Raw genomic sequence first — 23,552 nt, 5'->3', positions numbered from 1 at the left:
AAACACCCCATTTCCATCAGGCATTAAAGCATACACTGCACACAGGGGGTTCTACCAGAATACTGAAGTGATAACAAAAAATCTGGGAGACAAATTTAAAGGTCTGGGATCTTCACTGTTTTGAAAAGAAAAAAATCATTTTACCTCTTTCCTTTTGCACTCTGCAGTGTACTTTCAGTGCCTCAACCCTTTCTCAATAGCTCATCCAATTGAGGTTTTAGAACTTCTTTTGGAACAATGTTTCGAAGGCTTGATACACTCTGGTTGAGGTCCACCTTGTTTATTTAAATTTTGACAGAGAACTGTTTCTATCTTTTCCACTGTCAGACAGTCAAGGCTATTGTTTACATCGAAGAAATGAACAGCATGGCAGATGTCACCTTTCCCTCTGTCCCTCAAGTTGCATCTCTATTGATATATGATGATACTTCTAAAGCCAAAGACAGAGCCAGTCCCATTGCTGGCTATCCTGTCATCTGTATCACAGTGAGTATCTCTGTGCAAAAACGGAACAAAATCAGTATATTGATTTTGTTTAGTGGATTTTACACACCCAGCATCAATCCATATGGTGATGAGTCACACATATTAGTCACACATATTAGTTCAAGCTAGAATTATCCTTAGAGCTAATCTAATTTGTCTGGATAATAAATTCATTTTCAGGAGGAGAAAAAGCATAGAAAGAAAAATGTTTCCCTTGTTCCTGACTAAGAAGAGTTTGATATTGATACTCACACTGTATCTGTGATTGCATGACTTTAGTATTTCCTCCATTATCCTGCCTTTATTTGTAGAGTTAATATCACTGGAGATAACAGATGAGCCATTGTTTTCAATGAGTGCCATGGACTGTAAAATGAGTGCTGAAGGAGTACAGGCTTCTTTCATTTTTTCACTAGTAGTTTTGCAACTGAAAAGTTTACATAAATATTCATATACCTTGAAGAATGTTTTGTCCATCTTCAGTTTGTTTTTCACACATTCCTTTTGCATAGGAATGTCACAAGTTGAATGGTTCTTCTAAATTAAAAAAAGAATCAAAGAAGATAAATCTTTAAATGCAAAGTGTATTTGCAGAATTAGATCAAAGGGAGAAATTAAAATTAAAAGTAGTATATAGGAGTGTAGTTTGTGTCTTCATAACTATGCCACATTTTCACCTATAAATCAATTTAAAATAATATATTTTATTTCAGTAAGCATACTTAGATACACCTTTTAATCTACCCTAGCAATGCTAAATATATCACTGTCAAAATAAGGTGATTTCTTATGAGATTTAGAGGGATTATAAGTTCCATGTTGTTGAGTTTCGTGACTCTTGATGACTTAAAATTCCTTTGCTGTGAAGCAAATAAATTCCTAACACATCTGCCTTTTTCTGCAGGCTTGTAATCCTAAGTACGAAGACTTTGACAAGACTGGTTCTATATGTGCCAGTGAGAACATCAATAATACTCTGACACAGTACCGGTGGCTTGTGAGTGCCCCCACTGGCCCCGACGGTGTGACCAGCCCCATGAAGGAGGTTGACTTTGACACCTTCTTCACTTCCTCTAAGATGATTACACTCGACTCCATTTACTTTCAAGCTGGTTCTCGTGTCCAGTGTGCAGCTCGGGCTGTGAATTCAGATGGGAATGAGGGTCTTGAGCTTATGAGCCCTATTGTCACTATAAGCACATCAGAAGGTAAGACATCATCACCTACTGCAAGATTCACAGGTCTCTTTCAGATCCCAAATTCAGTCCTAACAAAAGCTGGTTTCATGATCAGGTGTTTTAACATTACCATGTCAGTTTTTCTTCTGCTGTTGGCAGAGGTGGTGCAAAAACTGTCTTGACACAGCAAACCATTGTATAAAGAAAAAGTTTTTCTTCTCTCCTAATTCTCCACGTCTTTAAATAATAATCCACATAGCAAATTTGTATGTTCATGAGAACAGTATATAACAGGCAATGGAATTAGTGAAACCTGGTTTCTGTTGACTTTTGAATTAAACACAGTAATGATGCAGTACAGTCTCAGCTCCTATTAGACACTGGAGAATCCACATGGGAGTGGCATATCAAAGCCTAGCCAGAAGAAAAACTTCATTTGGCATTCAGGCCTCAATGCACACCTGAAAATTGATTTCTTCCTTGACTAAAGACTAAAGCAACTAGGCCCAATAACAGGGCCTGGACAGAATTTTTCCCTGGTCAAGGCATTCATAGTTATTCATCCTTCTTGTTATATGAAACAGACTGCCTTTATTGTTGTAATAATGCATTATTTGGATTACACTTGACAAATTAGCAGAGCTGATTAGGTGAGGCTCAGGACTGAGTTGTCATGCATAAATTACTTTCAGTACCTGAGCTAACTTGTGATGTAGAAGGAAAGAAGTGCAATGATCAAAGCAACCTACAAAAATCCTGAATATTTTCCACTTTGAAGATGCCTGACCTCCAATGCACAGACTGAGCTCTCAAAAGGAAATCAGATTGTGCAAAAAAAAAAAAATATTTAATCTCTTTAACGTTATTTGCATTTGAGGAAAGAAAATAAAACCGCCAACAAAACCGCCAAACCAAAAAGCTGTAATGTACAGAAAAGAAATTTTGTTTCATCCTGACAGAAGTTTCCTACTTGGAAATGTTGAGCAAGATTGGCTCCTCCAGACCCAATAAGCTCTCCAAGAAGAAGGCCCTGCCTCCTCTTTTCTTGAAATCCCACTGAAATGAGCCAAGAGAACTGTTTTGACTTTCTACATCTGCTTGTTTCTTACTTAGAGAACGTTGTGATCCTTTGGCCATCACATGACAAACTGACCAGAATGCAGACACTACTGCATTGAACTATGCAACAAGGAGTTGTTGCATAGTTGCATATCTCTCAAATCATATGATTACAAACCTAATTCTCTGGTCCTCCAAACTTGGACTAATACTGGAACACATGGAACTTACACTGGAAAGGATTACCAAAATAAGTTACACATTTTCCTTTCTTGGAGAAATTCAATTAACAAGGCCTTAAGCAACTAGATCCAGCTTTGGAGCTGGCTCTATTCTAAGCAGAATACTTCTGCATATCCTGTGGCACAATCTTTCTAACTACATTTTTGTTACTGGTGGATCAGGAGACTCACGAGTATCTGTGAGGACATATCACTGCATACTCCAATCCATTGCCAAAATTAGCTGAGCACTGGTCAGGTATCTTCCATAAAACTTAGAATGGTGGGAGGAATTAAAAAATATGCCTCTGAAGACCTCTGTAATAAAGTATGGCACTTGGCACCGGCTTTGCAAGTAAGGTTAACACATGCAACTGAAAAGACACTGATGCAATATCATCACCTTGTTCTGAAAATGTGATCCAGTTGATCAAAAAAATCATTTATGTTTGAATCCCCTTTTACATAAATTCCTGTTGAAACCTCTGGAAAATACTTTTCAAAGTATTTACCTGCCATTGAAAAAAATTCTCATTGTTTTGGATACCTGTACCATGGAAGAAAAGTACATCTTAAATAGTGGAAAGAAAAGTATAGATTGTTTCCTATGGACATAAAGTAAGGTTGCTTTCTCTTTTTTCCATTAGGTCTTTGTCAGCCCCGTATATCAGGAGTAGTTGGAGCAGAGCCATTCTCTGCCAAACTGCGCTACACTGGCCCAGAAGATCCTGACTATGCCAACCTCATCAAACTGACAGTCACAATGCCACATATTGATGGTATGAGAAAATCAGCCAAGTTAGGAGAACTTATACAATATGCTGTTATTTGAGCTACTTTGTTGGTCAGGTTATTTTAAATAGACAAGTTAATAACATAATCTTTTAACAGTAGGAACAAAGAAAAATGATGAATTATGAATTAATAAGTGCAGTTTGCAACAAGATCTATAAGATACTGTATTGATATATAGTCTCCAATATGAAAAATAGCATTTTCAGATTAACTGCAAAATTTACATGGATTGGACTAGACCTAAGCTTTGTAAAACTCCCTTGAAGTGCATAGAAATATACAGTGTAATTACTAGTCACAGTATTTTTTTATTTAATAATATGTTTGTATACTAATATTTTTAAATATTATTATGTTTAGAAATATTTGTCTTTCCATAGTATGCAGACAGGTATCGTGGGTAAAATTCTCATACATACTTACCATATCAACTTCTTTTGAATTCTAAAGTACAGTAATTGGTGTTAAGTACAAAATACTGCACTGCATAACATGCTTAGTGTTTGACAAAATCTGGCTAAATTAAGGAGGTCTGACAACTGACATGTAGTGATAGTGCTATAAATTAATGTTTTTAGGCATGCTGCCTGTTATTTCTACAAGAGAGCTCTCCAACTTTGAGCTGACACTTAGCCACGATGGAACTAGAGTTGGAAACCATAAGTGCTCCAACCTGTTGGATTACACTGAAGTAAAGACCCACCATGGTTTTTTAACTGACGCTACCAAGAATCCAGATGTGATTGGAGAAACCATTCCCTATCAGTACAGCCCAACAATTAGAGGCTTCAACACCTTGCGCTTCTACCGCAACCTGAACCTGGAAGCCTGCTTGTGGGAGTTCATTAGCTACTATGACATGTCCGAGCTCCTCACAGATTGTGGAGGCACCATTGGCACAGATGGACAGGTATGGAACTTGATTTTGTACTGTATTCTTGTAATAAAAGATTTCCCCTATAATACATCTGTGCTAGTAGAAATTAGAGAATCATTTGTTCTGAATGAAATTTGTTTTGATTTTCACCCAGTACAGTTCTGGGGTATTTTTGGGCAAATCAATCCCTCTTTTACTGTATAGTGAGTCAATTTAGTCTTTTCTTAAAATAAAAGCTTTTTGAAGAATTGCTTTTAGCACATAGATAGCACTGGTATATTTAATATTCATTGTGCTATATCTTGAAAACCAGTTTTAAAACATTGTGGAGAGACTTCTTGCTGACAGCAAAGGACTGCAGTGTCCTACCAGCAGCTTTGCTTTGCTGATCTCTTGTTCATTGGGTAAGACTACCCATCAATGCAGACAGCAGGGTGCTCTCACATTACCCAGCAGAAAATTACTAGTTCAGGAGTAAAAAAAGCTGCCAATATGGAGTGGTTGAAGAATAGAGCTGTGAAACTGGTCGGGGGGCTAAAAGCAAGAGATTAGAAAGAACTTCAGGTGTACTTTGGAAAATTATTTCTAGAAATCCATGATAATGTGGAAAGAAAAGGGTGCAGGATTTCTTCTGGAGTAGTGACAGTGAAATTAATCCCTGGGTCTTCCCTGTATGATTACTATATAAACCTGTCTGATCCCACTCAGTCTCTGGAGTACAGTGGCTGTAACTATGAAGTTTAAGTGCAGAAAAATATATTTGCGGAATAATCCTATAGGCTGGAAGAAGGACTCATATCACAGAAGTCTATCCACAGCTAACTCACTGTCCTGATACACTAGCATCCTTGTTGAATCACTATGAAAAGAATGAGCCTGCTTTGTAAAATTGAGATAATTTCTCTGCTCTTTTTACATTTTGCCAGGGATCCATCTTCTATTAGACCTCAGTAGACTTACTTATTTGCACAAATTCTTATTCTTTTAGTCCCAAGTGGCATAAAGCAGATGTGGAAAATGTGTCATTGCCCACAGAAATATATAAGCATGAGCTTATATATTAACAGAGCTAATTTACTATTCATATCTTAACAGAGCTAATTTACTACTAAAGCACATACCTAATCAGATAAACTGATTTTTTTGTTATTGTTTTGATTTTGTTATAATTACATGTCTAAAGTTCACCTTATTCCATGGGTGTTCACAGTAATCATACAGTCAGTTTGCTGGACAAGAAATTGCACCAGGATCTCTTTAGCAGTTGATTAACTTCCTAACATTGTGCCCCTCTTAACTAGAGATTATATACTCTAAATCAGAAGACGAGAATAAAATGGAGCTTCTGCCTGTCTCATATACAAAGGCCTTGATGGATATGTCATCTCACTGTTTTGTCATCAGTTCTAGTTCCTTGTCTGTTACAGAGACCATTTCAAGGTTTCCTTCCATGCTGGAAGCTCATTGTCCATGCTGTGCTTAGGCTTGGCCTCTGCTGAAAGCAGATCCTCCTACAGGTGCATTCCACGGGATCTATGAAGCTGCCAGGGCGAAAGGCATCCAAGTGTGGGATGTAAACCTTACACATTCCCACAAGATAAAAATTACACTAGTCTTCACTGTTCTTAGAATTATTTCATTTCTTCGACTCATCATTCCTTTGACTATCTCCTTATGCCCAGGCAATATGCAACTGCAAATTCTTATTTTCCATACAAAGCAACCATAAGCACACACAACTTGAAGCATCTGTAACTATGAAAGCCACTTCTCCCTCAGTGAAAAGGAAGACATAGTATGAATCCATTTTAAATACTTCTGTGTCCTTTAGACAAAAGGTTGAATATCTGCTTTAGACAAATATGTATCTAAATAAAACCTATTTATGTCTATGTTCACATAAACAGAGGAGGAAATAAGTACCATTCCAATATTTTAGTAAATTGGAAGAACCCGTGTATTCAGTTTTGGAGGACATGCATAAGTAGCAGTGTGGCCAGAGAAGTGAGTTGTACTTTCCTGAGACTTCAGAACTATTATGTACTTTATGTAAGTTCTCTCATTTAAAAGCAGAAAGAGCCATGAAACTGCAGATGAAGTCATCCTTTAGTGCCTTCTAGGTTATGGAAAAAAGGCTACAGTATGTTAAGTGAAATATCAAGCTGAATTACTTCTAGCAGTGAAGCATTTCCCCGCAGCCAGTATGCACTCAACTGCCCTCCCTGTTTTCCCCACCTCCATTTAATTCTTCTCCAGGTTTGGTCTTTATCTTCACATGACCCCTCCAGCTGAGAGGGGAGGCAGTCAGTGCCCTATCTCTGTGGTTGTCACCATTGTTGTTTTTTTCTCCTTCAGTGAACAATTAATAATCCTCTTCTGTGAGCAGAAAGCTGGCAGCTATGGTTTTCACCAATTTTTTAGCAGACAAAGGAAGCCTAAATTCTATTATACAGACAGAACAGATAAATAACAATAACACTCTTACCGTATCCCGCTACTGCTGCAAATTTAATAACTTGAATTTACCAGATACTTTGGCTAGAACTTCAGGCTCAAAATTTTGTTTCTTGATTCTAGTTCTCCAGTACTTGTATGGTCAAACAAAGACAGCCATGTTGATTGAGACAGAGAGATTTCACACTAAGAACTGGCAATATCTTAAATGATGTGGACCTTCACTTCATGGGAGCTCCTGGTATGTTAGGGTAAGAAGATGAACTTTAGTAATCAAGAAGTGAGGTAGGAGACCTGCAGCTGGTGCAGTTTTTCTGGCACAGCTCCTAGTATTTGCTGAAGGCTGCAGCTGTCTTGGCCAGTTCCCATGAACTCATGAACTGTCATAATACATACAGAGAAGGTCTTAGTTTTCTTTTTTTTTTTTTTTTCCCTTTGAGGCCTTCTGATTGTGACCCGCTCTTTTTCTCAATTATTCTGTGCATGAGCAAACCCTGTGTGAGCTAGATGCAGCAGCACTCCTTTCAGTGTACAGCATGACAGTTTGTTCCTGGGGTCTGCCCAAAACTGAAAACCTGGGCATTTATGTATCTAAACATGGACTTAGATATGCAGTTTAAAGAACTTCTACTTTAAATTAATGATGGTCTCCTTTTTAAATTGATCTAATTGATTTGCATTAGAGTTCTGTCTTGTCAAAGTTAAGGTCAGCTTTGATGATTAGCAGTTTTCTTTAGGACAACCTGCAGTCACAGTCTAAAACTCAATGTCTACCTTTGGATATATATAGGCCTTAAAAAAGGAGAACTCACCTATATGAGAACTGTGTTCCAGTATTTTCAAGTAGCTAACAAGGGTTGGGCTTTACTTCATGGGGACATTGTGAGAGTCAATTACTACAGACATCTCACATTCTCCCAACACAGGTTCTAAAACAATGACAGATATTCAGGAAAGGAAGTGAAAAAATGAGACAGTGAAAATCAAGCAAGTGACTGTACTTTAATGAGGTGTACATTGAAGTACGGCCTACACTTATTTCATGGAGTGTGAAGTATCATTTGATCCATTTTCCTACTGTTATAACTGTTTGCTGTAGCCAGGCAGTTTGGCATCTGGAGCCTTCTGTGTGGTTCTGGCCAAGTATTTATATATGGATGTTTCTTCTCATAGTTTCAGTCCATTGCCAGACTTGAAATAGGGAAGCAAGGAAATTACCATTCAAACTAATTTTATTAATGACAGCTCATTAATCAAGTCTTTTTTAGGAACAAGAAGGTGAAGAACATGTAGTAAAATACTTGAATGTATAGCTTTATATCTTGAAACTATGGTAATTGAATATAGCTGAACAGTTCACTTTTTTCTCTTCAAAAATCAGTTATTTTTGGCCCAAACTGAAAATATCTTTCTTCCAATATGTTCAGGTCACATTTATGCTACACATGTTATGGCACTGAGCATTTCCAAATCCTGTCTGCAAACAGGTTTTAAAATCACTAATGTACTACTGCACCTTATATGAGGCAGCCTGCAGAGGGATTTTATTACACAGAAACAGTATATTTCCAGCTTTATTGGAACTAGTTTTACCAAAACCATACTTTAAGATGAAAACTCACCTATTCTGAAAATCTCACTAGATGTTGTAAAATTCAAACAAACAGAAATGTCCGTTTTCAGATTTTTATATTCACTTTAGTGATCCCAGTCAAATTTAAGAAAACTCTGCAACTCATGTTCCCTTGACATGGAACCTCACTAAAAGACATTTTTTCTCTAGCTGCAAATGCAAACAGGTATTTAGTAAGTTGTAAAGAAAAAAAAAACTATAAAGTGAATGCACCAGCTGTGTAACAAAGTCAGAGGTTACATTTTTCAAGAGACTGGCATTTCAAGGCTGTATTGCATTCTCTTCTCCATTCAGACTTATTTAAACAAGCCTGCTTTGCATTTCACCTGTGACCTACCTGTCTGAGTGTCTTCTTAGGGCCAAATCTTAGTTTTGCCATACTGACATTGTGTAAACAGTAATTGATAACATTGTTAAATTTGCGTGACTCAAATTCACAGACATCACAAGTAAATGCAATAGAAAATGAGACCTAGAGTAATTTGAAGAATAAAAATACTATTTTCATGTAATGCCTGTTTCATTGAGATCCACAGAATAAAACACAAACTTATGTTATTTCTAATGTCTAAGTTAATCAGTACTATCAATGTACACATATACACATACACTGACAAGCTCTGCCCTCTGGAAATGTAAGCCAGCAAAATAAAACATGCTATAAATGTAGAACAGAGTCCATGCACAAACCCTTTATTGAAAATTTTTTTTCATTGTAAATATTCTGAATTGTTATGTGACAGATTCTCAAAATAATTGTGTATTTTTCCTAATGAAGTTTGACATATTGCATCTGAAAAGGGAAGAAAAGAAAAACACATATAGAAGCTCCCATTAATACTTTCTAAGTCTTAAATGGGAATTTTCAGTATTCTAAACCAGACCTTATGACCTGTGATAATTTACCTCACCAAAAAAAAAAAATAGTATGAAGCTCTATTTCTTAGATCAATGGATAAATCATGTTCTTCTCTCTCACACATACATTTTGAGGTGCACTGTTTGGTGATTTTTTTATCTAAATTTTTTCAAGTTATTATCTATAAGAGTCTGTTCCCTCCTTGGAACAATTTTTGTCTTCTGTCTTCTCAGCTTCTCCAGACCTGGCATTGTCATGGAGTATGAGACACAATTTCCCCAGTTCATCTGGGATGTAGCTGTAGTCTGTATTTCTCTCCTGGTATCAGAAGACTAAAATTCATACGCACTTATTATTGTTTAAAATCAATATTACTGAATATAATTTTGTCATTGTAACTGGTAAAATCTCCCGTGCATAGGATGCATGGATACATAATGCACCTGTCCTGTCTCTCCACAGCAGTTAAGCTGATCCTACACTTACGCAGCTCTAAGTCACCCTTTTGGTTTCATCAGTGTCACCATGAGATATAAAATGAACAGCTGGCTACTCCCAATAGTCTTTGCACAAAGTGCTGGGAAAGAAAGATAACTCAATGGAAAGAATGTTTTCTTATGTTTGTCTAACTGCATTATTAGGAGGGCTGGAGAAGTCAAACTCCTCCATCTGTGTAACACATTCCATCGATTCATTTGGGGGGTGGGGCAGTGCCTGCTGATTTTGACACTGCTTTCCTCTGCAGCTGACTTCCTCTTTATTTTATTTTTACTGTATCAAAAAGATCCTTTCACATACCATGTCCTGAGATTTTTCTCTTCTGCCTACAGAAAAGTAGATTCCCCCTTGTAGGAATGAGAAACTCTTAAAAGTTTTCATTTACTGTTAGAGAGAATTATTTATTCTCTGACTATCAGTGTTGTAGGTTTGCCTGCAGACCTGCAGATCCATGAGTGCCTGTGGAAGGGTTTGTGTGCATAAAAATTCAATGAGCTTTTGGCAAGAAGTTCTTCCTCCCCCACCCATGCCATGAATCAGAGGTAAGGGCAGCAGTACTGATGGAAGCACATGAGTACACAAATAAATTCCCAGGCTGATGCAAGCAGCTCTGTTGCCCAAACACCTCTTGCAGGCTTTATTAAAAGGTAAGAACCTTTTAAATTCTACAGTCCTAGAAGTGGAGAGATTTCTCCCCAGAGCAGCGGTAATGTCAAAGGAGCAGTGTTCCTGGCAGACTTGCCCCAGAAGGGATTCTGCTACTAGATTTTGACCAGTGCAAATAAGCTGATGTCTCTAACACTATGTTCTCATCAAATGAAGGCAAGAAAACGCTAAAATGTGGGTTACAAACCTCATTAGGAGATTGCTTTATGTAAAGTACACGCGAAGAGCCAAGAAAAGCTTTGTAATGAGAGTTTTTTTTTTTGGCTTGATGTGTCATAAGATACTGAGCTAGAAGGAGTTCTGTGGATCACTCTATCCAGGCATCTGCCTTAAGTCTATATAATGTTGTTCCAACACTAGTAAACTTAATCCAAAACCTTACAGGATTTCATGGCCTCACTATTCTTATGGAGTGCCACCACACTGAGGGCTGGAAACTCTTCTGGTTTCTAGGCTGTGTTTGTCATGGCCATCTTATGCCCATTTGTTCCCGTGTCAGCACTATCTTTCATCATCAGTGGCCCTTCTCTGCACTTAGTGTCCTGAAGTATATAGACAGCATTCTTACTCTCCCTCTCAGCCTTTGTTGTACCGGGCTCAAAAGCACTGCTGTTTTAGACTCTTCTCATCAGATAGTTTTGCCATTCCTCTGATTATGTTGATTTCTTTTTCTGAAGTCTACAATGCAAATTAGACTTTTTCAAGCATGGATGATCAAAGCTGTTCCAGATAAGCTCTCACTAGTGCTCTGTATAATGGCATGCATGCTTCTAATTTCCACCCCATTCCTCAGTTTATCTTGGGATCATAGCACATGGAGAGGGTAGGAAGGTCATAGTTATGATGTGATCAACTCACATAACAAAATTTCTTTCCCCTCTATTGTGTCTAATGAATGTCTTTCATTTCTACAGAAATCCCTGTGACTGGTTTCTATTACCTTATACTTTAAGCTATAAGATTTCATTTCACTGCTATTATTCTAATCCTCGAGGTCATTAATTCCTCACTTTGATATTCCAGTCCTCTACTTTATCATTAAGCATTATGTATGCTTCTATTTAAGAAAATGATGGGCATATATTAAATCCTGTTCCACATACTTTTATATCTTCACTATAAGCAAACTAAATTTCAGATCTCTGACTTCAGTGTCTAATTCTTACTGTACATCATGCAGATGGAGAGCAAAAAGACAGAGAGAAAAGCCAACACAGTTTGTCTGGGTTGACCTTACAATAGTAATACAATTTTTTATCCAATCAAATGTATTAATTCAGTTCTTGATACTAGTCCAGGAAATGATAGATATTTGTGATTACCTCTGAAACAAAAGCAAACCATAAGACATTTGAGAGCTGCATCATTGCTATTTTTTTTTAATGGAGGTGAGAATATAATGTTGGAACAATTTAGTGAATCTGTGTCCAAAATAATTGCTCAGATACTCATGCAGGTATCCCAAAGATAAATTTGCAACTTAAATGGTACTAAATAATAATATTTTTGTCTAACTTTAATTGGTCATACAGTATACAGAGAGAACTTTTTTTGCTTTTCCAAATAGAAGTTCTTGATTTTGTATATGTAAAACAAACAAAGCTTTAATATAATCAACAACTGTAGCATCTTGTCTACCAGCCTGTGTTAGTGTTTTATTTTTCATTGGTGCCAGACTCTTTTCAGTGGTGCCCAGTGACGGGACAAGGAGCAATGGCCATAAACTAAATGAAAAAACGTTCCACCACAGCCTGGGAAAGAGAAGAGGGTGGCAGAGCACTGGATCAGGCTGCCCAGTGAGATCATGGAGTCTCCCTTTCTGGAGACATTCAAAAGCCACCTGGACATGTTCCTGTGTAACCTGCTCTAGGTGACTCTAAGTGGCAGATGGGCTGGACTGCATAATCTCCTGAAATTCCTTCCACCCCTAAAATTCTTTGATTCTGTGATACTATGTGTTTCCAAATGACTGATGTGTAAATGTTAGCACATATTATGGAATGATTCAAACAATATTAGTCAAAAACATTTTATTAGCACTGAATGCAGATCAAGGAAATTCACATGTGGAAGTGAGTTGTGGCAACTATGAATATTTGCCTTAATGGAGTCCTTAATTAGGTCATAATATTTAATGAGTGCAAGCAGTAAATTTGTGGGTACATTATATTAGTAAAGGTTCTGTCAGGCATTTCAAAGTGTAAAGCAGCTGTAAGGTAATGGTCATACAGCCCCTTGACTTGCTGCTGGTTGAACCCAGCTTCCTTGTAAACTTCATTGAATGCTGGGGATTTTTGACAGTGCAAAACTCTCTTTGGAAGGATATGAGGTAATCAGGGAAGTATTCAGATGTGCAAATTTATATATGGAATTTCTGTTGGAAATAAATCAGAATTCAACAGCTTTTATGACTCTGAAAAGTTTCCCACTGGGAGACGATCTCAATGTTTTTCCTCCGGTGTATTTCTAAGAAAATCCAGAATGATCTAAAAGGATCTGGATTCCACATTTCATTCAGAGATATGCAAGCGACAAAGTATTTGTAACCAAACATAAACACAAAGTCTCTTCAGACAGGCTTAGATTGTGTATTGTGTAAGAGCTATCTTAAGAGGTGACAGTTTACTGACACTGTTCTTCTTGTCTTTTTTCACAAAATATATATATAAATAATTATTTCATAATTACAGTGTAGTTGTTTGGTACAATGTATAAAGGCTCTATTTTTAAATCCATGTCAGCTTGCATATTATTTTTAGCTCTACCAGACAGTGAAGAACAGTATGATTTCTGTGTTTGCATGCAGCATGTTAGCTATTATCCATGCACAAATGAAGAAAGAGTTCTAGAAATTACTAAGTAAAGTCCAAGGACTCAGTTGTGCTATGACATCTGAGCAATTTCAGCATCTTCCAGAAGAGTTTCTTAGTTGATAGTAAAAAGAATGTAAGCAAGAGTCGGTTAAGGCATAACCATAGAGCAAATGCAAAAGCATATTTGAAAAATTTCAAAAGCCTAAATTTGTAGTTGTGTTGTTTATGTAATAAAAAAACCCTAATAAAAATGATAAGACAAAATTCAGTGGGTTATGATTTATCAGCTTGAAGTACAAAGATGAAACTTGAAGGGATTTCAACTCGGTTGGAAATCACTGAAACATGGCTTTGCACTCCATACGTAACTTACAAAAAGAGAGAATTTTAGTCACAGTATTTATTTCAAGTTCTGTCTTCCCTTTCTCCTGCATTTGGCTTGCCTGTGCAATGCTGCCCTTCATGATCACTAACCCTACTGTACAATTCTGCTTCTTGTAGGTTCTCAACCTAGTGCAGTCCTACGTCACGCTGAGGGTCCCTTTGTACGTCTCTTATGTTTTCCACTCTCCAGTGGGTGTCGGGGGCTGGCAGCATTTCGACCTGCAGTCAGAGCTGCGGCTGACTTTTGTGTATGACACTGCCATCCTGTGGAAGGATGGGATCGGCAGCCCACCTGAAGCAGAGCTCCAAGGTGGGTGTTGTGTTTCTTGCCATAGAACTCATGCTTTGTTACTAGGAGTGTAGTTTGCACACAGTAGGATGTTTTTTTTCAATAATTTCAATACTAAAAACAAATTTAATATTTTCATTTATTATCAATTGCAATCTGTCATTTCCTAGCACTCTCAGGTGTCTGATGGAGTGTTTATGAAAATCATGTAAAGTTGACATCAGCTCTTTTACTGAAAAGAAAGACAATTGTATTGTTGTAATTGAAAAACACGTACAAAATATAAAACGTTTATATCTACTCAGAACTTCAGAGTACATAATGTAAACAAATTCTGTTAGCACACTAGATGTTTGCACTTTAATAAAAATAATAGAAGCTTTTCTGTGCTACCATTTTTTTCTCACTATGAATGTCCAGTTTCAGAAACTTTTGATATTTTGAAAATGTTATGAAGCATTCAAAAGAAACAGAACTATATAATGGGGACCTTTCCTCTGTGTGAGAGTAGTAAATTCTGAAACATTCTACAATATGAGTATAGCTGGTCAACAAGTAAAAATCTATCACTGCAGAATTTATCTTTAAAAAAGTTAGTATACTTTTTACAAACAGTAACATACAGATGTATGTGCAAGATTAAAATATATAGTTAGACCTGTGTGCTGCATTGTCCTTTTTATGCAAATTTACTTAATATTTCCCAGCATTACATTTCAGGTGTTTCCCATCTCTCTCAACCTAAGTAAAATACAGGTACCAGCTGTAATTATGTACGTACACAATTTCAGGACTCCTGGGAACCTAAAATCACTTTTTGCTTCTGCTAACTCTGTATATGAACTACAGAAATCATTGCTATTCCATTTCTGTCCTTATGTTAAGCGCAGGAAATGAGGAGCAGCAAGGGGAATCTGCAGTGCATGACGAATGAAGCACATGTAAGGCCATGCCTAAAGAATAAGCCACATGTCACAGGTCATGTGATGTGCCAGTCACCAAATAACAACCAAATCTAATCCTCTGTCTCAGCAGTTATGTTGTGCATCTATGCCACCATTTCCCATCTTTAATTTTTTCATTTCTCTGTTTAAGAAGCTAATGGCCACATCTTTGGAGGTGCTGAACATCTTCAGTTTCCTTTGAAAACAACCAGTACAAAACAGCCCTCAACATATCCCAGTGTTACTTGGGCAGTATTTTTTCACCAGTTATTTTTCTGAGCAAGGAGAGGTTAACTAGTTTCTAGTTTCTTTCCATACCTCTCAATTCATATAATTGTGCTACAAAAATTCTAAGTGACACTACAAAGCAGTCAAGGTCTTCTAAAGCCCAAATTCATACATGAATATATAGTTATTTCTATTGTACCAAGAAATATGATTGGTACAGATGATTGTGTACAGGTGGTATACATTCACACTAGTGTGTTAGATTTCCAGCACATTCATGAGAGAACATTCCTGTTTCCTTCTTTTCCCTGGCAAGCAGAATGGTGAAACATCACTGGCTGTTTGTAAGGGAGCGCTGGAGGAAATGCCTGAACTCTAAAGTTTTGCCAAACTGCAGAGATAAAGGATCTTGGCTACAAGCTACAGAAGTAAACCACTTCTGCATTGTGATCTGAAATTAGAATACGTAAGGCCTGTGTTTTGTGCCAAATTCATGCCAAAAATTGCCAGCAATGCAAAACCTTTCAGAAGGAGTTTCACAGATTGCAGCACCCTAGAGCAGATTTATGTGGAAGTCACAACCAGCTGCTCCAACTGATGCTGATGGCTGCTGCCTGGGCACAGTAGGCACAGAGGCACTGATAAAGGGCATCTCTGAAGCAGCTTTCATTGGTAGGAGTCAGCTTCAATATTTGGTAAAAATAAAAGTCTTCATACTGCAGATCCCCCTGGCAGCTGACCATGCTGCCTGAACCCAAGCACAAACTGCTGTGTGGATTTTCCTCAGCCTGCTAGAGCAGCTGTGTGAGTCTGTAGTTACATGTAATATCATGGCTTTGCAGGGAAATTCCCTATATGCTTTGGAAGCTGCATCACATCCTAAAATCTCAAGGTCTCACTGCATAACTTCTTGTTTGAGAAGAATCTGGAGTCAACCCAAAAAGTACCCACAGGCCTGCCCAAACACATGGCAAGGGTAGATAAAAGAGTAGGTCTGGCGTTTCACAGGAGTGTGATTTCTTTGTCACCTGCAAGTGGAACCCACTTGTTAATTGGTTTTTGCTGGCAGGTTCCCTGTTCCCGACCAGCATGCGCATCAGTGAAGAGGGACGCTTGGTTGTCAACTTCAAGACTGAAGCCCGGTTTCATGGTCTGTTTGTTATGTCCCATCCTGGTAAGTGTAACCTACCCTTTAGCAGCACTTCAGAAATAAAGACACCTTTCCCAAATTTGATACTAATCTTTTTTTTTTTCTATTTCTGCTTCTGATAGCAATTTTTTTTGCTTTTTAGATACTATGCTCTTCAGATACAGATTTTTCCTCTGCTTGATATTTCTTACTTTTCATTGATGACTGTATTCAATTGTCAAACTTGTTGAAATATACTTTGAAATATATATTAATCTGATGGAAGGCAAATATTTCCACTGGATCAAGAGCTTGATTCATGAAAGATGAAGATCTAGGCCATTGTGTCCATTAGGAAACTATAGATATATGTTTTTAACCTGATAGTTACAATTACTATTTACTTACATTTCCCTAGGAACTTAAAATTTAAAAATTTCTTTTCTAACTTGAAGCTTTTCAAGGATATTTAGTCCTTTTTCAGGGAGCAAGAAAAAGACTTGTGTGAGTGTTGTATCATTCTGTTAATAGAGCACTCTTACTGACATGCAATTAATCATTGCTGAGGACCTGTTCCTGCAATTTAATCTGTTTAAACCCCACTGCCTTTATTCAGAGTAATTACAGGTGTAAGATGCAGTCTATAGACATAAATCTGAGCATGAATGCCAGCCATGGAAAAGAATATCTAACTAAATTAAATCTGCTGAACAACAGTGAGAAGAGAAAAAAAAATAGGAAATCTCTTCTTGTTTAACTCAGGTGTTTTTAACCCATAAAACTGCTTCATGGTGCTTCTACTTTTTCTCAGCTGTCCTCTGGTGTGTTTAGCTTTGCCTATAGGCAGAGACAAGTTTAAAATAGAAGGGATTATAGATCTCTGCCATTCCACTCTCACTGTTTTGACTGTCTCTTAAATTTATTCTTCAATTCTCGTTGTGTACAAAATCAGCTGCTGAACAGACACTTAAACAAGAATCAAGGAGGCTCAGCTGAGCTGACTGTAATTTATTTTAGTTTCAGTTAATAAAACCCAGTGCCCTGTGAAGGTATTAACATCAGCTATGGCATTATGGTTTATGAGTCATTGAGAATGTTTTTCAGGCTCTGAGAGTTTGCAATGAAACACTAAAGGTGACAAATCTGTCTCTTTGGCATGCTTTTAGCTTCATCTCTAACTTCCATGGTTATGTCAGCTGACCACCCAGGCCTCACTTTTAGCCTCAGCCTCATCCGAAGTGAGCCAACCTACAACCTGCCAGTCCAGCAGTGGAGCTTCCTTTCAGACTTCGCGGTAAAACCTCACCCTCGCTAAGTCCTCCACTGCCCTGTTAGCTGGGGTGTTGGTGGTACAGCTCCCTCTCTCTCTGTGCCCAGGTTCGAGACTATTCAGGAATGTACACAGTGAAGCTGATAGCCTGCACCACTGCCCCACATCAGGAGTACAGCCTGCCAGTGATCTGCAATCCTAGAGAGCCCATCACTTTTGATCTGGACATCCGATTCCAGCAGGTAGCGTTCCAATCACATCTTCGTCATGTTTCCCTTCTAATTTGATTCCCATTTGTTGGTCTTGTAATGATAGTACTAGAAACTGAATTTCTTGCTAATAAACAAGGCATTCCTAAATTGGTGGGAGAGCACATACTCCTCTCCTGCTAAATAACCACTGGTTTAGGGGAAAGTTACTGTGATGCAATAGTAACATTTGGGAATTCTTTTTTTGTCTGTTACCTTTGGTAGCAAATAGTTTTATCAGATAATTAGGAAAATATAAAACTATTTTCAGAAGGTTTTTATCTGATACAAAATCAGGGTTAGGTCTCTGGTATTGAAAGTGGAATCTCCAGAGGAAGATCAATTCAGTCCTAAGATATAACTTCTCTCACTGACTGTAGAGAGAAGTGTAGATAGGCAACACTGGTAAAATGATTATCTTTAAAACTCACAAAAGTGACCAAAACAAATCTGTTCCAATATGGTCCATATGGATCATATGGAAACATATGGTAACAGGCAAACAGCATACCTTTCACAAAGCCCAGCTGTAAAGCTCTGTAGCTGGGAAAAAAAATATGGAGAAATGGATTCTGCTGTAGAAAACATTGGTTAAAAAAAAAAAAAAAACAACTGGGGGTCATGTTGTATAGTTAAGAGAACATAAACTGCCAGCTTTCCAGGTTATCAAAAGGGCTACTGTGACCTTGGAATGTGTAAGGAGGAAATTATATAATTTCTGTTATTTGGAGCCAATACAGCTAATACTGGAACAGTGTGGCTGTGGTTTCATGCTCATTAATAGTATAGATTATGCTATTAAATCATCTTACAGAATAAATCCATATCAGTCAGGGGTACACAATCACTTTTCTGTTGACTTAGCCAGAGTACACAAGGGAATGTATGCAGTCTTTATGCTTTCATTTGGCTTTGTGCCACCTGTGGGAGAACAGATGATTCCTGAAAGGGCATTAAGTCCTGGCAAAGAAGAGAGATGATACATGATCTGATGTGAAACCTGCCTTCTCAGAGTTAACCACATTTCAACATTTTGGAGAAGTTTGAATGGAATGGGTGAGGGGAACTTATACTAGTTCAGCACTTCAGCCTTTGTTTGGCACTTCTAATCTACTTCTAGGGACTCTAAAGCAATCCATAGCAGTGCTAAACCACAACTTGTTCCTGATCATAGTATAAACAAGATATTGATATTTCAAAGAAAGGTCAAAAGATGTGCAAAAATCATTACAAAATAGGCAAAGTACCCTAGGAAGAGACCTAACTCTTACCTGGAAGTAGCCTACAAGTAAAAGCTATGGCTAAGAATTAGAACTGCCTTGGCATAAATAAATGGACAGTGTCAGGGTTATTATATAAGATAAAACAGTATATGGAAGTTTTATGTACATCAATTCAAAATATGCATAAGGTGTAAAGTTGCAACAACATCACAGATGGTGGCCAGCTAAACTCCCATCACCAACAATTTTCAAACCAAGACCAGCTCTTTTTCTTGAGATACTCATAGTAAAAGGGGCTTGGGTTTTATGTGGCCTGTGATAATTTTTCCATCTGATCACAGACTGAAACACATGTCCCAAAGTAAGTCCCAAAAAAGCAGCAGTACAATAGCACAAATTCAGTAGGCAGTATTGATCATTTAACCTCTAAGATTTTTTAGTCATCCTGTAAAACTGAATGAGCATTGGTATCCACTCTTTTACAAATAAGAAAAAAATACTGAAGGATCAGACTGAAGGATGCTAGCCCATATACTAGGGAACACCTGATACCTTGCACAGGCCCACTGCATCCAGTCCTCTGGTGCCCAGTGCTAGAAAGACATGGACCTGTTAGAGGGGTCAGAGGAGGACCAGAAAAATGGTCAAAGGGCTGCTACACCTCCCCTGTGAAGAAAGGCTGATTTGGGGTTGTTCAGCCTGAAGAAGAGAAAGAGCTAAGGAAACCTTATTGTGGCCTTCCAACATATAAACAGGGCTTATAAGAAAGACTTTTTACCAAGGGATGCAGTGACAGGATAAGGGGAAACTGAAAGAGGGTATGTTTAGATTGGATGAAAATAAGACACTTTTTACAAAGATGGCAGTGAGGCACTGTCAAAGGTTACCCAGAGAAGCTGTGGATGTCCCATCCCTGACTGTATTCAAGACCAGGCTGGATGGGGCTCTGAGCAACCTGGTCTAGTGGAAAGTGTCCATGCCCATGGCAGAGAGGTTGAGTGATGATCTTTAAATGTGCTCTGTGACTCCATGAAATCACTGAGTGTATGTGTCACAACTGGACTAAAATTACTTTTGACTGCAAAATTTAATAATAAAATGATGAGGCGGGACAAGAGTGGTGTTCCCCAATTCTTAATGCTCTATCTCCATACTGAATTACCTTCTTCGGCTTTTTAATATGAAGCTTTTCATTTCCTTGGAAACTTTTTCTTCTAATTTCCTTCACAATTGTTTTCAGTGGTCACAAATGAGGAATCATATTAAGAATCAAGAAGAAAATATATTTTATGTTTCTCCACTAGTTGAACATTTTTTTCTTTTCTAACATGTATCACCTGCATATCTCCTTTTTCCTCTCTTCATGACCCCTGAGGAGTGAAGCAGGTGGCCTGGAATTCTAGTGAGGGTTGTATTAACACCAGCTTACTCTAGGATTCCCTGAAAAAGAACAATATTCAACCTCCAAGATTTGGTTTATCCCAATCCTCTCAGCATCTCCTTTCTTTCAATGTGTATGACTGTTTCCTGACAGAAGCCCTTCCATATTCAGGATACTTGTTGCCGTGAGATGGACCAATCTCAAGAGTGCTCTGTTCCTTGAGGTACCAAGTATAACATGGGCTTTAATCCCATAGATGATCTGCAGTGTCCCCACATCATCCATATGCAGAGTTGATGAACATGTCAAATAGGCTGAATAAAGTGACAGCTATTCTTTTCACCCAGGAGATCCTCACAGACTGGTTTTCAAGAATTCTTATATAAAATGCCCGTGACAGTAATTACACTTAAACTACTGTATAAACAACACAACTGGAAAAGAGTTGTGCTCATCAAGTATTTGTGGAACTATAACCCAATGGCCTGTTTTCCTGGCATTTAGAAAGAAGCTTTCAAAGGGAATGGAATTTTTTACTTTTTGTTTTTTTTTTCTTTGCAAAGGCTATGATGGTAGGGCTCCTTTTTCTGAAGAGTAGCACTCCATTTATAAAAAGGTTTGAGCTGTACATTCTTCTTGCCAGACCCTGTTGTTTTGATAGTTTTGGGATTCTATTGTGAAATGGACCCTTGTCCATGAGCCAGAAAGAATGTTTTCTTTGTTGTTTTTTTTCCTTCCTGTCCACACACTTATACATATATATACATAAATATACATATATATTTATCTTTTTTTATTATTTTAGTGTCCTCTTGTTATTTTTCCTATTTTCTTTTTTTTTTTTTTCCGGATATATGTATCTTCTACTTTATTTCCTCAGGTACTTGCATCTTTTTGAACTTTAGGCCCCCCCAGTTCTTCTATTCATGGTATAATTTCCCTTTTATTATGCCATGTCACTTTATAGTTTGCCTTCTTTCTTGTTTTATGGTCCCATGAAAAACTTATTCTGGTAGTATTGATTAATTTTGTACTTTTCATGTAATCAAGGAAGGACCATAGGTAAGTGTGCCAAATATATAAAGAGAAATATTACCATAAAAAGATAAATAGTAGCATAAAAGATGTTCAAATGGTTTGGTGCATTTTCACATGCATGATCTGATATATCCTGCAGCACATTAGAAAAACTGATACTTGAAAATAAATCTCCAGCAATGTGTGCTTTCAAATATTGACAGAGGATCAGAAGCAGAAGTGGGACTTGTGTGTAAGAATGAAAATGGGATAGAGAAAACAGGCTGTGATAAGTCAGAGACTAGTTTTTGAGGGAAAAATTTTACTCATATTACCCCCACACATAAGTTGCCCTTGACACCTCCTTAGCTGGGATTGGGAAAAATGTGGCTGGAAGAAACAAACTTAGAATACTATCAAATATCACAGAGGCAGATAATCCAAAGGTTGTTTGCATATAAAACACATAGCAATATATGTCTAGTACCAGGAGATCTTTTGATTAAACTGTACTATTGCATATAGGTGGGCAGAGCTGGTAAGTAATGTACCGTGGGAGAAGATCATGCTTTGTTTTAACAGTTAAGGAGTTTAAAATCATGCTATGCTTTTTTCATTAAAAAGTCTTGTTGAAGAGCCTTATGCTTTTGTGATTTTAGGTCAGTGACCCAGTGGCTGCTGAGTTCAGCTTGAACACCCAGATGTTCCTGCTCTCCAAAAAGGCTCTGTGGCTCTCTGATGGCTCGATGGGCTTTGGGCAAGAAAGTGATGTTACTTTCTCAGAAGGTATAATTGTGCATAGATCATGCACGTTTAATTTGTGTTTCACACTATCAGGATCCTGTTTCTGTCAAAACAAGACAGGAGTAAGGGTTTTGTGCTTGTTGCACTAAGCTTCTTGACAAGGCTTTGTTAGCTCAGCCTCAGAGCTGTGCTAAATGTTCTGTCTAAACAGATGTGAACTATGTGCCCTGTTTACAGGGGATGTCATATACGGTCGAGTGATGGTGGATCCAGTGCAGAATTTGGGTGACTCCTTCTACTGTAGCATCGAGAAGGTCTTCCTGTGCACAGGAGCTGATGGATATGTACCCAAATATAATCCATCCAACACTGAATATGGGTGCCTTGCTGATTCTCCATCCCTTCTGTACAGGTTTAAGATTGTGGTAAGTGCTCTAATTCTGGGAGGATGCATAGATATGTATTTTAATTTTTTTTTTCTAACTTGTCTTCTATCTGAAACCCAGCTGTTCTTTAAAATGTTCTCAACAGCACCAAATATTTACTTAAGCTCCAGATTAACATGAAATGATGGAGGCATTATCTTGCCTTTTCCCTCCTGCTTCTATTCTTTGTCTTTCTGGGAACTACCTTCAGTAAGAGTTTGACCTAAGTTAGAATCTCAAGATAGGCTTTTTCTCTGCATTGCCCGTATCCACAGACCACAGAGAGAATTTCAGAAGACATGCAAGAGAAAGATTGCAATTTGTTTCATGTTTAGCCACCCAAAATCTAGTGTATACTGCAAAGTTAGTCATCCAGGTTGCCTCTGTAGTCCATAGGGAAAGAGAAATACCTCTAAAGTTGGCGTGGATGATCTAATTTCCTTCCTGAAACTAACTATAGACTAACCCCAGGTAACTACAGACCTGATGCCGAACTTTTAGAGTTAACTTTAAGTAAGATGATTATATAATAAGGTAAACAAATTTATGTTACTGTCTCTTAATGAAATGAAATGTAACTTATTTAAACTGGGAAATAGACTTCTTACTTTAATTTGAGACCACATTTATGTATCTCTTTTATTTAAGAAGTGTAGCTATGGTTGTTCACTAGTGTTTTCCCCTTTTATTCCAGAAAGGCAAGAGATTAAACAGAAGTTAGTGCAAGTCAG

General features: G+C 37.7%; 1 protein-coding gene across 1 annotated transcript in view; it reads left to right on the top strand.

The window, feature by feature from the left end:
• Positions 1 to 23,552, top strand: part of FREM2 (FRAS1 related extracellular matrix 2) — a 122,441-nt gene that overhangs the window by 92,214 nt on the left and 6,675 nt on the right. Inside the window, exons 13-22 of the mRNA XM_021526624.3 lie at positions 328 to 486; positions 1,391 to 1,694; positions 3,592 to 3,723; positions 4,318 to 4,649; positions 14,041 to 14,233; positions 16,454 to 16,558; positions 17,680 to 17,807; positions 17,891 to 18,025; positions 22,312 to 22,438; positions 22,634 to 22,821. Coding sequence (XP_021382299.3) covers positions 328 to 486; positions 1,391 to 1,694; positions 3,592 to 3,723; positions 4,318 to 4,649; positions 14,041 to 14,233; positions 16,454 to 16,558; positions 17,680 to 17,807; positions 17,891 to 18,025; positions 22,312 to 22,438; positions 22,634 to 22,821 — 1,803 coding nt within the window. The remainder of the gene's footprint in view (positions 1 to 327; positions 487 to 1,390; positions 1,695 to 3,591; positions 3,724 to 4,317; positions 4,650 to 14,040; positions 14,234 to 16,453; positions 16,559 to 17,679; positions 17,808 to 17,890; positions 18,026 to 22,311; positions 22,439 to 22,633; positions 22,822 to 23,552) is intronic.

Source organism: Lonchura striata, chromosome 1 (assembly GCF_050655825.1).
Source record: "Lonchura striata isolate lonStrDom1 chromosome 1, ASM5065582v1, whole genome shotgun sequence".
In the NCBI taxonomy this organism is placed as follows: domain Eukaryota; kingdom Metazoa; phylum Chordata; class Aves; order Passeriformes; family Estrildidae; genus Lonchura; species Lonchura striata.
Note: the sequence above shows the minus strand (reverse complement) of the source record. Positions and strands in the feature narration are given on the sequence as shown.